Source organism: Aulostomus chinensis, chromosome 23, assembly GCF_037954235.1.
Source record: "Aulostomus chinensis isolate RoL2024-O1b breed Wild chromosome 23, RoL_Achi_v1.0, whole genome shotgun sequence".
NCBI classification, from domain to species: Eukaryota; Metazoa; Chordata; class Actinopteri; order Syngnathiformes; family Aulostomidae; genus Aulostomus; species Aulostomus chinensis.
Window position 1 is genome coordinate 19,027,190 of NC_141342.1, and position 15,306 is coordinate 19,042,495.

Here is a 15,306-nt window from a genome sequence, read left to right on the forward strand (position 1 = left end):
ACTGTGATGCAAATGTGCGCCTTTGGAGGCGGAGATTCAAACAGAGCAAAGGTCGGGCTCTGAAACGTCTTTCGTAACCCAACCTCCAGCCCTCCGGACCTGCCGCCGTGAGGGGGTTAACTGTCATTTCTTTCAAGCTTTGCCTCATGCATAAATAAACCCGCACCCTCCTTTCCCCAGCCCACCCTTGGGCCTGCTCCAGGGAGCAGAAGGTCTGAGAGCATTCCTCCATGAAGACTTTCTCTTTTCTCCCTTTGCTTTGATTTCATGCTCATTATCCCTCCTGCAGTGCTGCTGGTGCTTGACAAGGGAGCCTCTACCTGATGAAACAATGGGGGGGGCTGAGCTGAGCTGAGCTGAGCTGAGCTGAGCTGAGCTTGGAGTGGCAGGACAGGGTTGCACTGTCTTGAGATGTCACGCAGCCGCAGGAGGAGACGCAGGAGGCAGCATCGTCCCCGGTGTTCTGCAGACCAAATTAACAGTTCTTGAAAGACTTTTCTCCAAAGTGGGACGTCTCACCCGATCACTTGTCCCCATAAACCTTTGTTATGCAGGAGTGCCCAGCTGTTGGACTGCTGCTGTCAGGGTCTCCCTGATCTTCCAGACCCCCGCCCCTAATGATGCCCCGGAGGCAGCGGGGCTAGAGGGCAGGTGGCGGGGTGAAAGGTCCCTCTGGATGAGACGAGCTCATCTCTCACTGATGACTTCACACACACACACACACACACACACACACACAAAAGAAGTAACTTTTGGTTCGTGGTTGATGGAGAAATGATTGTCGGGATGATTCATCCAGGAATGGCTGGACAAAACTAGATGAGAAACTGCTTCATGGAAACAAAAACTGCAGTTCGGTGGTAGAATGCAGTTTTACTGCAGTCTCACGTCCACGCGTCTTTGTTTTGTCAAGAATGTTTTCAGTGTGTTTGTTTACTCGTCTTAGCAGGATTAGACGAAAAAAGACTTCCTCTTTTGGCTGAAGTGGCCCTGGCAAAGGGTTGCACCCTCCTGGCTCCCTTCAGTTTTATTGTTAATCTGATTTTTTTTGGTTGCCTTTTCCTATTTAAATCACACTTATTTATTATTGTTACATTATTGTACGGTCGTGTGGTGTCTCAAACCTGTTTTTGTTGCATTGAGCATCACCAGCTGATCCTGTCCTGGCTGTTTTCTTCTGGCACAGTTTTTACAGTGTGTGTGTGTGTGTGTGTGTGTGTGTGTGTGTGTGTGTGTGTGTGTGTGTGTGTACTTGGTTTTTGTTATCTTTTGGAGACCTTTTCTGATACAAACACAAACCTTATCCGGACCCCTAGTCCTCGTGGGGACCAAAGACCAGTCCTGCAGCCGAACTTAATTTATGAACACCTGGTCAAAGTTAGAGTGAAGGTGTAAACTGAGGTCAGGCATCAATTGGTTAGGGTTAAGATTAGGGTTTGGGTGAGGATATTCACATGAATGGAAGTCAATGGAATGTCCTAACAAGGATAGCTATGCAAACCTCTGTGTGTGTGTGTGTGTGTGTGTGTGTGTGTGTGTGTGTGTGTGTGTGTGTGTGTGTGTGTGTGTGTGTGTGTGTGTGTGTTGGGTGGGTGGGGGGCACAATTTGGAAAATTAAATTTTTTCTATTTACAAGTTTAAATAAATCAAAACAATAAACTTGATGTCTGTGTGAACAAATCTTCATCTTCCTCCAAACAAAGGGAGGCGTTTGAATGTAAACTCGACATATTTTCAACAAAATACAAATAAAAACAAATCTGAAATTCATGAGATTAACATCAGAATCAAATTTAAGTAAAAACCTCATGTTTGCTGCAAACACCCCCCCCCCCCCACACACACACACACACACACACACACAGATCCTGCCAAATGATACAGTACTGACCTCTAGTGGTGATATGTGGAAGACTTAAGGCACAGGAAAAGTTTTTTTTAAAACATCAGCTCTCATGCACAGGTAACTTTCTCTTTATTTACCATTCCTTAAGTCCAGGTTCTTCTCTGGTGAATGGAGTCTGGCCCAGCCTGCTGGCTCTGATGAGACCATGGTTCCGGATTAAGTGACGATCTCATGCATTCTATGGTTTTTCGTTTGTTTTAGGCTGCGGGTTCTTCGCGTCTAAGCGGGGGCTCTGCCCCCTGGTGGTGCCCCGGGCAGTGGTGCCATCTCCTTCTTTGAGTGTCATATTTCGATTGGCAGCTGCTCTCCTTGAATCTAGGATGCACGTCTTGACCCTCCTGCGCCGATGCGCAGAAGAACCTGGATCCGGCGCTGGCTCCAGGTTCTGTTTTTGGACTGGTCTTGGATTTGTGTCCTGGAAATCGGTGCAGGATGGATCCTGGGAGGAGTGAACAGGACCCCAAGAATCTCGGAGCATGGCGTTGCGCTCCATGTTTATGCTGACCTCATCCACGCGCTGTGCCCTCTGGATGGCGTCGACCTTGAGCAGGATGGCGTCACGGGTCAAAGGATGGTGAGGGCCCCTCTTCTCCATGCGGTCGCAGGTTGCCTTCTCACTCAGCGCCACCTTAGCCGACTCACAGCTCTCCTCACCTACAAGGAAACGTGTTCACGGACACCAGCTCGTTTCTCCACATCCTAAAAGCATTTAGCTACCGAACGCACCTGGAGCTGGACGAGCACGGCGCCGCCGCGCTGCTCTCTCCGGCTTCTTACTCCTGCAGCCAAGCACCCTTTGTGACAGCGGAGTCACCTGAGCCACGTCTCTCACATCAGCAGTGTGAGAGGGAACCCCTTCATCCCTCCCGTCCTCCGCTGTGGACCCTGCGTAGTCCCAGACCACCTTAGCGAACTCCAGCAGCTTCACTCTTGACGAGGAGTTCACTAACATCCTGCAGGAGACAACCATCCCACACCATAAACCTTTCAACAGTATTTCACACATTAAGCATTTTGGGAGATTTTCCTTCATCTGTTATGACAACAATGAAACTGTACACATTCCTGAATGTTTGGGGAATAAACCCAGTCATGCGTGATGCTTTCAGGTGTCAATTTGCTTTGAACAGCATGTTTGGCTACTGGCTGTTTGTTTGAAAGCAGGATATTTCAAGATTCTAATTAAACCTGATGGAAAGATATCTAATATCATAAAGACTATCAATACTAAAATACTACAAAGGGCTACTACAAAAATCCCAGTTCTGTCAGGTCCATTCACGTCAACAAACACAGAGATGATAATGAGCTTGATTTGTTTATTATAGTACAAATTGGCAGTATGGCTCTGTTCAGAGGAGTCCCCTGATAATTTTTCATGAGCACCATGAAACGGGACCAGCAGCGCGAGGGAAGGTTCTCCCAGTTTAAGACTGGAAGAGCAAACATACCCCCGTGAACAGAGCAGCAACATGACATGGAACGATCTATGCCATGTATACACGACAAGGTGGAGCTGGGGAGGTGGAGGGTAGCAAGTTGCGAGCAGGAGCAACTGTACAGCAAATAGCAGCAGCAAATAGCAGCAGCAGATAGCAGCAGATAGCAGCAGATAGCAGCAGATAGCAGCAGATAGCAGCAGATAGCAGCATAGCCAGAAGCTTGCAGCAGAGCGGTAGTTGAGGCCGGGTGACATTTAAGTTGAGAGGGGCCAATCAGAAGCGAGGGATTTGATCAGCTGATGTGGAGCAGCTGCAGATCGGCTGATTGATCAGTTTGATTGATGGACGGGAAGGCCAATAGCGCTTGACTACCACGGCCTGACAGAACTAACGCTCGATTAGCGTTTAGTCAAGGGAACCCATGCAACTTCCTGGTTAGTCTACGAAAATCCATCATTCCTGCAGCTTCAACCTATTTTGAGTTCAAAGGAAATTTACGAGGAGACATTGATGATACGAGGTTGTGTTTGCTTGATTTGATTCCACAAAGTCACAGTCCCTAAATGTGAAAAGTGCTGCATAAATTAGACCGCACTATTTATGAGGGTCTGTTTTTCATGACAAGAGTGCATCAGACCTACTTGTTGTCATGGCAATGCACTGACAGCAAACATCCCGTTCGGGCCTCTGCTCTGATGTCTCGCAGGCAGTCTCCAGTTAGGAAATTAAATATGCGAATCTTTCCGTCCGCACAGCCGGTGATGACTCGTAGGTAGGAGAGAGTCAGAGATTTCACCTCCCTGCGGGGAAGTCAGAGTTAGTTTTTATAATTCAATGATGTGTTTGGGCACAATTAGTCAAGTCGTGAAGAGATCAATCACATTTTCTGGGGATTTAAATGAGTAAAATTAGAAAAGTGAAAGAGTGGAAAACTCTGCAGTGCCAAAGGCGTCCGTTAGCAAGTCAAGTCAGTTTTATTTGTACGGCGCCAAATCACAATAAACGTTATCTCACGCCACTTAACAAGTGGAGCAGGTCCAGCACCTCACTCCTTCAATGAACCTCCACCCAACAATTCTCCATCAGCAAGCACATCCTGCTACAGCAGCCACCAGAACCTTCCTTTACCAGGCAGGAAGGTGGAGCAGATCCAGGATCAGTGGGGGCAGGCATCTGCTTTGACCGGTTGGGGGGAAAGAGAGCAGGAGAGCAGGACAGAGACATAGACAGACAATGGAGGAGGACAGCTATACAGAAGGAAAGAGAGGGACAGAGATGAAGAGAGAGAGACTGATGGACAGACGGGGACGTGAGCAGGTGGAGCTACGGCCAGCAGCTTGAGCCTCTTCAGGTCTGCAGCCTCCTACAGCAGTAGCGTCACTCAGGGATCTGGGATTTACCTTGGATGGATGAAAGTCATCAGACAGCCTTTAGCATCACCGCTGACGCTCCAGGCCATGACCTGACCATCACAGTCGCCAGTTAAAAGGTGCCATTCGTCAAGGAACAGACATTTGACTGAGCTCTGGTGAGCGTCGATCACCTACAGGAAAGCAGAGAGGAACAATAACGGATGCGTTGGCACCAGCAGGCGTATCAGAACTGAGTCTGTTTACTTGACTCCGCATGTGCGAGTAGCCGCTCTCACCCTGAGCAGCCACGCCTTCTCAGCGTCCCACAGCTTGATGAGGCCTCGATCGCAGCTGCTGCAGACCGTCGCCGCCTTCAGCTTCACACACTGAACAGAACTGTGGTGCTTGAAGTTGCAGTCCTCAAAAGGCTCCCCAGTTTGCAGATTCCACACTGACAGAGGGGGAAAAAAATTGCCTTTTGACAGCACAAGATTTTTGTGAAATAAAGTATCAGAATCTAGAATCTGGTGCCATGATTTGTTTGTTTTTTTTCACAGCAAGAAAAATGACATGTACCAACTTAAAAACGGTATTTTGTGCACTTTTAATAGATTAATACAGTAGGAGAGGAAAGTTCAGTCTTTCATCTGTAGTTCTGTGCTTTTTAAGCAAATCTCGTACAGATTCATGGTTATATTTTTGGTTGAAAACAGTACATATAAAAAAAAATAAAAGTAGCAAATAACTTGCATGTTAACCAGATGATAGGATTCTCGCTCACCTTTCACTCTGCAGTCTTTCGAGCCTGAGACGAGCGTGTCAGCGTGGACGTCCAGACAGTTGACGGTGGAGGAGTGACCGTACAGCACCATCACGCAGCGGCTGGTCTTCACGCTCCAACACCTGCGGTTCAAGTCACCAAAGCGGAGCGACCAGATCCAGAGGGAGCGGTAGAGACAGAATTAACAACAACAAAAAAGGGAGAATTTCTACAACTTTTTACACTGTGCGGGGTTTCTTTTGCTCTCCTCTCTCTTTTTAATCACAAAAACAGAAAAAGAAATTTATTTTAGGACTTGAAATCATGGAGACATTTATTTTGTTACAAATATTTTGTTACAAATGGTTTTGTTACAATGATTTGTCAGCGGTTCTCCACCGTTTCTACTAAAAAGATATTCATTATACCCATTAATCCCAAATTATGATTTTCTTTTTTAACAGTAAAAACAACCAGGTTCTTTAAAGGATGTAAAGCTAAAACTGTACATTTTATTATTTTCTTTATTATTTATGAATATATATGTTTTCATTCATCCTAATCTTAGCAGCTAGCTTGCTAAATTGAGTATCTCAAACTGACTGCCGCTTTTGAAGGCGGATTTATTAACGGATGGTTTGAACATATTCTTTCCAGCATATTTTTAGATTAATATTCTACCTTTAATAAATATAATTTCCTATGCAGAGAATCAGATTCAACTTCGCTTCATGGCCCACTGCAGGGCACTCCCAGACCACCCATGGGTCCCAGACCAGTGGTTGAGTAACCCTGCGATATACAGCGTGTCACTGCAGCATTTGGAGGGCTGTGTTGTTGACTTTTGTTTATTTCTAACTTGTTTTACTCAGAGATGCCGAAGGAAGAACTGAATACACCCGTGTGTCCCGTGGCCGCTGGTGTGACCTGATGTTGGCGTCACAGCTGGCCGTTACCAGCAGGTCTCGCTCCTGGCAGAGCAGCACCGCGCGGATGCTGCCCACATGGCCCTTCATCACTGCCACGTGCTTTGTCTCGCATCCTAGGTAGAACAGATGCACCAAACAGTCCTTGGAGCCGGTGGCCATGAGTGGGCCACCTCTGTAGTCCGCCACCCGATGAGGGTCCTCTCTGTGACACACACACACACACACACACACACACACACACACACACACACACACACACACACACCCTGGATACGTCCACTGAGTATGTTTAAGCTTCCATTTCCATGAGAATAGAACCCAAGCGCGCTCACTTGTCCAGCAGCACGGCGGTAAGGTGTGCGTTACAGTACAGATTCCGCTCCTCCATCGGGACTGTTCTGGTTCTGATGTTGGCATAAACAGCTTCAAAAGGCCCATTGAGCTGTGGATGCATCACAAAAGAGGTTGTTGAGTTTTCTGTAAAAAAATAACCCATGAGGGTTGTGAGGTGATATTTTTTAATTTTCTCTTACAGTTTGGATGGTAGGTTGTGTTTCCTCTGTCCCGTGATCCTGGGCGGGTACAGGAACGTCAACGATGTTGGCATAGGTGGGACTGACCAAACGGAGACCTTTGTATTGCTGATTTGGGGGGGCAAAACCTGGTTTGTTATTTTATCGAACAAAACTCAACAAGAATCCTAAAACCTGGAAGTCATCCAAGCAACAACGTCTTTCCCCCTCGTCTCAGAATCAGAGATTTTTTTAGTCAAATGCTTGAAAAAACCCATCCTATTCTGCAATAATCTGATGTATTAATCCTGGTTTGAAGCAGAAGGAGCTCACCGCTATGCAAACTTCCAGGTTGGTCTGGATTATAATCTGTGTAATCTCCGTCCCGTGCTTCTTCACCTCACCTTCATCATGGCCTTGAACTGTTCCTGGAAAACTTTCCGGAGGCTGAGTTCCTGCATCACTTCATCCACCAGCTGTTTCCAGCGCCGAGAAACCTTCTGGCAGCGCCTCAGAGTGTTTTCATCCAGTGAACCTGACAGAGGAAACATTTTACTGTGACACCCGCAGGTGGGTGCCTCATTAAAGCTACAAGCAGTGATGAGCAGGCATCCAAGATTGACAAAAATGTCACTTCCTGTTGCCACCTGGTGGCAGTGCAAATGATCTGCATCAAAATTGACTGATTTAGTCCCTGGCATAAACCACATCCCTCCATCCAGCGTGGTTAGAATCAGATTTGTAGTTTTTGAGTACTCCACAATACATTAATGACTACTCAGTATTCATGTACCCAATATCCTCTTCGACAAATCCACAGGGAGGCAGCCAATGAAGTCTCGGTATCGGCCGACTCCAGACATCGACCTGGAGGATCCGGGGACCACCATGAGGGCAGGGTCGTCGGAGTCTTCCTCGCTGTCCTCCCGTTGATGAGTCGCCCCGCCGCTGAGTCTCACTGACCACAACCGGAATATTGAATAATCATGACGATTACATCAGATATACAAGGAGCAGGAGAAGAAGAAGAAGAAGAGGATGGGAGCAAGCGAACATGAACACATAAAACCAAGATGGAGGACAAAAATAACCAGAAATAAGTTGATTACACAGAGAAATGGAGAAAAGAAAATTGACACATTTCAGGAACAAAGCAAAAGGCTGTCTGTTGATATATTTTTCATATTTTCTAATTTCTCCTCCTCCATTTAGGAGAGTAACGTCCACCGCTACTGGAGAAGTTCCTACCTTCTTACCTGCAGTTCCTATTTTGATTTGATTCCTTATTGAATCTACCTGCGCTCTTACCAGCACCTTGCAGGAAGCCTCGTTTCTTCCTGACCAGCAGCACGTTGGTTAGATTGGCGACCAGGCGCAACAGTTCCAGCTCACAGCCGGACAGCAGGCCGCAGAGGTACTGGGATTTAACCGCGTCGGTGCTGGTAGTGAACCAGAGCCGGACCGCATCCGTGTCAAAGCCGAGGGGTCGACCGGGCATCGCTCTGTCCGGGCTGAGGTCACGCTGAGCGGACGTTTGGCTTCTCGATCGTGCGTAAGTGGACAAATGCCAGGACGTGACGCGCAGCGCGCTCTGGACGCTCTCCAGCACCTGGACGCTGTCGCACCTCAACAGCAGCCCCACCACGAACCTCCTCTTGAACGTGTCCGACGCCTTCCACTGGCACCTTGTGGAAGCCGGCGGTTTGGGCGCAAAGACGCACGATGGACACATTCCGCACATGTTGTCGCATCGGGTGGCCTCGGGCGGCACCGCAGCACCACCGGGCTGAACGGAAGACTCCATGGTTTAAAAGCGTTTGCGGTGCTTTCTGTTGGCTGCACCGTTGCCAGGCAACACTATCGGACTACTTCTTTACATATAGAGTTCATCTAATTTCCGCGCAGAAATTGTCTTACTCACTAACTTCCTCCTATCTTGAGGTAAAGGTCATCAGTAAAACAAAAATGATTTCAATGATGTAGGGGGAGAAAAAGAGCGTGCGCCGCCCGGGAATCGAACCCGGGTCGCAAGAATGGGAATCTTGCATGATACCACTACACCAGCGGCGCCGTTAATCAACGTGGAGATTTAAACATATATATAGATAGTTATAATGTATAAATGGTGACTCGAAGTTTTGATATTACGTCATAAACGTCTCTTGAATGACAAATAATCAGGAAAAACAGGGGCTGGAATCAAAACGCAAACGCTTGAACATCTCATTAAGTACTACCCGATATCTTTAAGGAGAACGGAAACAAAGGTTTTTATTCTGACAATAAGGAATATTTACTTCCGGGGAAGCGTCCCTGTCTGTAGTGGTGCCCCTAAAGTTCAACCACCGGCGTGTTTCTTCCAAGGAAATGGAACAACACATATGATGTGATTCGAGTAAGTGCAGCTTCTACTTGCCGGCCATGACGTTGAAGGTGTTTACTTGATATTAGTTTGTTTTAAAATGGCAGCGTTCATCTTGCTGAGGCTACGTTGCTATTGCCACATAAGCTCATGACTAGCTAACTAGTTAGCTAGCGTTAATGCTCGTCATCAGCTGGCGAGGACTCACGAACGTGACATTACGTTTTTATCTCTTGCTGAAAATCCAGTAACAGCCATGAATTGCTTGATCGCGTCATTGGCAAGCGTGCTAACTTTGAAGTTAACTAGCTAACAGTGGCTTAGCTTTGCGGTTTGTTTGTTTACTAGCTGTCCTCAGATTACAACCTCCGACTACGTGTGAACTCTCCTCAGATTCTGCACTCATGTCGAGCGGGACCGGAGCCGTGGAGTGGGTCGAGTCCACCGAGGAGGTGGTGATCATTGAAGACTGCTTAGCCGCCGATAGCATCACCCATACAGGTTGCCTTGAATTTTAAAATGGAGGCGTGAGTTGATTGTTGTGGACTAATCCCACTTTATTAAACTCAGTGTTTTTGTTCTCCCAGTGATTCCAGTGTTGGAGGCAGCAGAATCACCAATCCAGAAGCTGCTGGACACCGAGGCCGGGGATGGTTTCTGTAAGCAGGATCGTGACTTTGCAACATCTAGCCAGCAGATGGAACATGAACATTTCAACTGCGTTTGCGTTTATATTTAGTTGACCACGTATTCTTGTGTGGCTCAGTCATTCCCCCGTGTTGGATCATTTATTTTCCAGGTTGTGAGGAGTGTCTGAGTCTCTTCCAAGAGCAGAATGACACATCCAAAATCAGCGGTCCTTCCTTTATTCTTGACTTTCCTACGAGCATGGGCGTCCCCCAGAGGGCCCTCCTCACCCTCCCCTACGGCCTGATGATCGGACGCTCCAGTATCCCGGACGCTGGTGTGGGCGTCATAAATCACGGACCGGTCGTCTCTCCTGGGATGCATTTTGGACCGTTTGAGGGCGAGGAGACGACGATGGAGAACGCCGTAGCAAGTGACCTGTCCTGGGAGGTGAGCTGTAGTTCAGCTACTTCCTGTTGTGGTTGTTGTTGTTGCTTGTGTTAATCATTTTTAATTTTCCGCAGATTTACAAAGGAAAAGATGATTATGAGTACATCGATGCTGCCAGAGAGTCGCTCTCAAACTGGATGAGGTAATAACTCATGATTTATTATCATAACTGTGTCTTGGCCTTTTTTTTTCCCTCTCATCATAACTTCACTTAAACATAATCCTAAAAATTTCTGACTCAGGGCGACGCTCATCTAGAGAAGAGGAGCAACTGTTTAAAAAGATTCATGCTGATGCTAAGTTGAGCCTACTTGAAGGAGCTCAGACCAAAGTTTTTATTTTTCTTAAAAGTTCCAAAAGCCTGGTGTTCCTGCAGATCTCTGGGATCTGGTTATTGCAGTTCACTGTAAAAATACAGAACACTTTAATTAAAGTGTCCTGGAGGACTGGACTTGGGTTCAAAGGTCACTGTTGTCTCATCAACACGCCAACCGTCAACCCCGAGATCACTATCACTCACCTGCATTCTCTGAAATGACCAGCAGAGGGCGACTTTGCTGCTTGCAAAAAGAAGGAAAGGACAGACAGAAATCTGTGCTCTTGTGAGCGTCATTTTCCTAACAAGCCGATGATCTCACTACATTGGTTTCACGTCTTAGTCAACACAGCAGGAGCTTCTTTTAGTGCCTCGTGCTCTTGTTGAGGGTCAAATGGATGATAAAGTTGGGTCCCGATTTGTAGTTTGGTCGGAGGCCTCAGCTCCTCTTAAACGAGGGGCAACTCTGGTTACCAGAAGCCAAACTGATGTTGGCTAAAACCTCCTCAACAGAGGCAAAACTCCAGTCCAGAACCCAGTAGGTGATGTCATACTGGCCGCCCAACCTCTAATATGACATCTACCAACAATTTGCCACGTCTCTTGTGTCCCGATTTGACTGCTTCTCCTTAACCTCATTATATTTGACTTCCTAGATTTCACCCCCACATTTGCGTCACGTCTCTCCCAGGTATGTCAACTGTGCTCGGAGTAAAGACGAGACCAACTTACTGGCAGTCCAGTACAAAGGCAGCATCCTGTTCCACTGCTGCCGCACCATAAACCCCGGGGACGAGCTCCTGGTGTGGCCCAGCAGCAAACTTCTCACCCATTTCAGCGAAGCTTGGTCCCAGATGTGGTTGGTGAAGTTGAAGGCGGCAGGTACGGTTCAAGAGCCACTTATATGCGCAGATTTGTTCTTAAATCGCTCGTCTAAGGGAGGTTCTTGAAGGGGTTCTTAAAAGGTATGAACAAAATCTACAAGCGGCTTCTGCCACTACTTCCTGTTTCCACAGGTTCGTCTCTGACAGCAGAACCTCTGTACTGTAACTGTTCTGGATGTTTGACCCTACCTTAAGAGGGCTGACAGCACCAGTTTTCTGTGTTCAGGAATATGCTTTCCTTTTGAATAAGTGGGATTCATCCGCTCATATAAGAGTGGTTCTAGTTATTGGCGTGTTTGCTGAATCTTGCACACTCGTGCAGCTGCACCTCTTGCGTGAGGCCCACTGTGTGTATCTCAGAGTTCTTATGGGTGCCTGTTTGCGGTCAGCATGTAACAGTGTGACACTCCTGTCTCCCTCTAGAGAGTATTTCCCCCGTGACATCTCCCATCTTCCTGTGCTCCCACTGTCAGTTGTCCTTCACTACCGAGGCCTTCCTCCAGCGTCACACCGAATGCTTCCACACGCAGCCGCAGTCGGACAGCGAAACACTAGCTGTTGAATCAGCTGAACCTGGAAATCCAGCTTCCAGCGACCTCTCTGCAGCGTCCCTGGTGGTTTTATCAGTTGATCCTGTCAAGTCGAAAACATGTTCTGACTGTGGGAAGACTTTTAAGCAAATACCACACCTTAGGAGGCACAAGCTTTGTGTCCACTCCAACAAGCGTCCCTACTGCTGCCCTCAGTGCAGGCGCAGTTTCAGCCAGGCGTCCGGATTAATCAGACACCAGCAAGTGCACAGAAAACACGTGGTGATAAAAGAGACAAACATGGTGTCTAATCAGGATGAAATCCCCTCTGAGCAGAGCGCCAGCTTGACATCGAGGTCAGAGGTGTGTAATACAGCGGATGCAGCAACGACTGAGGAATCGACTGAAACAAAGGAACTGAGCAAGACAGAAGTTAAAGATGTAACTGACTGTGAAAAAACCGCAGCAGGAGAGACAGAAGCAGCATCCCAGGAGCTGGATGTGGAGTCCTGCAGTTGCTCCGAGTGTGGAAAGAGCTTCCTAAATGAGACGGCGCTCAAAAAACATAAGGAGTGGGTCCATGACAAGTTGCGTCCGTATGTCTGCGCTGTGTGTCAGAAGTGTTTCGGCCAGTTTAATGACCTGACCAGGCATCTGCTGAGCCACCAAAAACAAAGCAAAGAGCTGCCGAATCCAGTTCTAGAGGAACCTGAGACAATGCCCTTTAGCTGCGCCAAGTGTTCGCTGGCGTTCTCCTCGGTGGACGCCCTTCAGCAGCACATCAGTGAGAGCCACTCCGAGAATCAAGAGGAGGATACCGAGGACGATCACAGCCGCGATCCCGACTTCATTCCGCAACTCTCTGTAGCCGAGACGGTTCAGAAACTTCAGAGACCTCAGCGACGCGGCGCAAGATCAAAAATCTACGCCATAACAAAGCTCATAGCTCCGAAACGAAGGACAAACATATGCAAAAAGCCATTAACCGGCCCGGCTGAGACCAAGAAGAGCTGCGACGAGGCAGATAAACCTGCCGTCCGACACGGCAAATTAACCAAATGGTTTAGCTGTAATCACTGCAAGCAAACCTACGGAAACCCGGATGATCTCAAAGCTCATACGTGTGCTCTGAGGCAGCACACGTGCAGCCAGTGCGGCGCAAGCTTCAAGAAGTCAGGTTTTCTGAAAAGGCACGAGCTGATGGTGCACGTGAACGCCAAGTCGTACAGCTGCGAGCGCTGCGGTAAAGTCTTCAGCACGTCCAGTAAACTTAAACAGCATCAGAAGGGGAACACGTGTAAGAAGTATCACTGCACCTCAGAGCTGTTCTCCTGCTCTTTCTGTCAGTTCTCCTTCACCATGAAGAGCTACCTTATCAAGCACATCAGGAGGCATCACCCCATCGAGTACGTGTCGCTCAACGATTCCGGCGGCCTCAAGGATCAGCTGGAGCAAGAGGAGAGCGAGAACGAGTACACGTGTCCTCACTGTGGGAAGACGTACGCAAGCGCCAAAGCTTTCAAAACCCACATATGCTTCCAGCAGTTGAAGGTGCTCTACGTGTGCACCGACTGTGGAAAGGGCTTCTCCAACCACTACAGCCTCAAGCAGCACCAGCGCATCCACACAGGCGAGAAGCCGTACAACTGCTCGCACTGCAGCAAAAGCTTCACGCACAGCAGCCAGCTGAACGTGCACCTCAGGACTCACACCGGTGAGAAGCCATACCTGTGCACCCACTGCGGGGAGAGCTTCAGGCAGTCCGGAGATCTGAAGCGACACGAGAGGAAGCACACGGGGGTGAGGCCATACAGCTGCCCCGAATGTTGTAAAAGCTTCAGTCGTCCGCAGAGCCTCAAAGCTCACCAGATGCTTCACCTGGGACAGAGAATGTTCAAATGCACCCAGTGCGGGAAGAGCTTTTCCCGAAATTATCACCTCAGGAGGCACCATCAGAAGATGCACTTGTAGTCAGATTTCGTTGGAGCTTTACTTGCTAGCTTCCGTCGAATTGCATTGCTCCCAGTGGTCATGAATGGGCTCTGCAGAGAATTTTTGAAAGTTCTGTTAATATCATTTTAAATAATGCGTTTGTTTCTGGTCATAATGTTTCAGTTTTTGTTAACAGCAACCTACAAACTCTCTGGGAATCGTTGTCTTCCCAGCATGCCTGTGCATGCATTTGGGAGTTGCAACCTATGCTAGTTAGCTTAGCACAGTGAATGGTAGTGCAAGGGCAGGTTAGCATGCCTCCCTCAAAAGTAGTTACATGCACTTTTTTCCAAATGGTCTTGCCTGCGTTAATGTAACTAGCCAACTATTGCTCATTTTAAATTGGGAGACATTGAAATTATTAGATGCATATTTGGGACTACTTACCTGAAAGAAAAAAAATGGGCGCCGTGATTTGACCTCGAATGCCCTTTGTAACTTTGCTCAATAAACCAAAACCTTTGTTGACAACTAGGAGAGCGACTGCTACCACTAATCAGGGCTGAATCTGCAAGGATATCCTGAACCTTAGGCATTAGAGGACTTTGAAGGAGATATGCTAACACTTTCCATCCACTACCATTCACTGTGCTAAGCTAACTAGCGGTTCGCTGGTCTCTGCATCTTCTCCGGCAGCCTGCCTGGCTCCGGCAAGGTTTGCGAATGAGCATTGTTCCCCAAAAATGGCCACATTCCTGGTTATCTTCAGTTAATTATTGGAGCGATAGATGTGAACATGGAGAGGAGCTTTTTGCACCTCGGTAAGAGATGTGAAGAAGATATTCAAAATCATGCTTTTTTGCAGTTTGAGTCAAAATAAACACGCCCAACTGGACCACCACTGTTGACCATTTATTCCACAAAACATACAATGCAAAGCATGTGCACTGTACAAGCCTTAATATTATGAAAATACTCATAACCATGCCTGTTTTTTTTCAATTCATTAATCTTAATTTAGCATTTGTAGTCATCCTGATATACTTCTTTTTTTTTACATGACACAGTACAACTTTGTAAATTAAACATTGCTTTTTGTCCATGTTAGCTCATATTTCCACCTTGACTATATTATAAATATTAAGTTAAAATATATCGGTCTCACCTGAACTATACAAACGTACTGGTATGACTCAAGTTCAACGGTGTAAATTTAAACAGGTATAAACCTGGCAGTGTTTCCCATGTGCTACACACAGCGGTGTCAAGTGCAGCTGCTGGTTCGAGAGCTTCTTTTTTTTCCC

At 47.4% G+C, this 15,306-nt stretch overlaps 2 protein-coding genes and 1 non-coding gene across 5 annotated transcripts; 1 reads left to right on the plus strand and 2 right to left on the minus strand.

The window, feature by feature from the left end:
• Window positions 1–1,928: 1,928 nt before the first annotated feature.
• On the minus strand, window positions 1,929–8,755 carry fbxw10 (F-box and WD repeat domain containing 10). 3 transcript variants are annotated; one of them, XM_086195103.1, is made up of 12 exons: window positions 8,198–8,754; window positions 7,695–7,859; window positions 7,306–7,436; window positions 6,923–7,030; window positions 6,722–6,831; window positions 6,388–6,591; window positions 5,482–5,603; window positions 4,997–5,151; window positions 4,749–4,891; window positions 3,990–4,148; window positions 2,633–2,859; window positions 1,931–2,560 (listed from the first exon to the last, which is right to left on the minus strand). In XM_086195103.1, exons 1-12 carry the CDS (start codon window positions 8,703–8,705, stop codon window positions 2,085–2,087), a joined length of 2,508 nt encoding a protein of 835 aa, XP_086051229.1. In that variant the 5' UTR covers window positions 8,706–8,754; the 3' UTR covers window positions 1,931–2,084. The 3 variants fall into 3 exon arrangements, with proteins under 3 accessions (XP_086051231.1, XP_086051229.1, XP_086051230.1); XM_086195104.1 differs by having other exon boundaries at window positions 8,210–8,753; XM_086195105.1 differs by lacking the exon at window positions 3,990–4,148 and having other exon boundaries at window positions 1,929–2,560; window positions 8,198–8,755.
• Window positions 8,756–8,900: 145 nt separating this feature from the next.
• trnag-ccc (transfer RNA glycine (anticodon CCC)) lies at window positions 8,901–8,971 on the minus strand. The gene has a single exon. It is a non-coding gene; the product is annotated as a tRNA-Gly (tRNA).
• A 180-nt stretch (window positions 8,972–9,151) lies between these two features.
• On the plus strand, window positions 9,152–15,190 carry prdm9 (PR domain containing 9). Its single transcript, XM_086196553.1, has 7 exons — window positions 9,152–9,296; window positions 9,657–9,764; window positions 9,851–9,922; window positions 10,063–10,340; window positions 10,415–10,482; window positions 11,348–11,538; window positions 11,964–15,190. The coding sequence occupies exons 2-7, from the start codon at window positions 9,668–9,670 to the stop codon at window positions 14,039–14,041; spliced, it is 2,784 nt and encodes a 927-aa protein (XP_086052679.1). The 5' UTR covers window positions 9,152–9,296; window positions 9,657–9,667; the 3' UTR covers window positions 14,042–15,190.
• The last annotated feature ends 116 nt before the right edge of the window (window positions 15,191–15,306 follow it).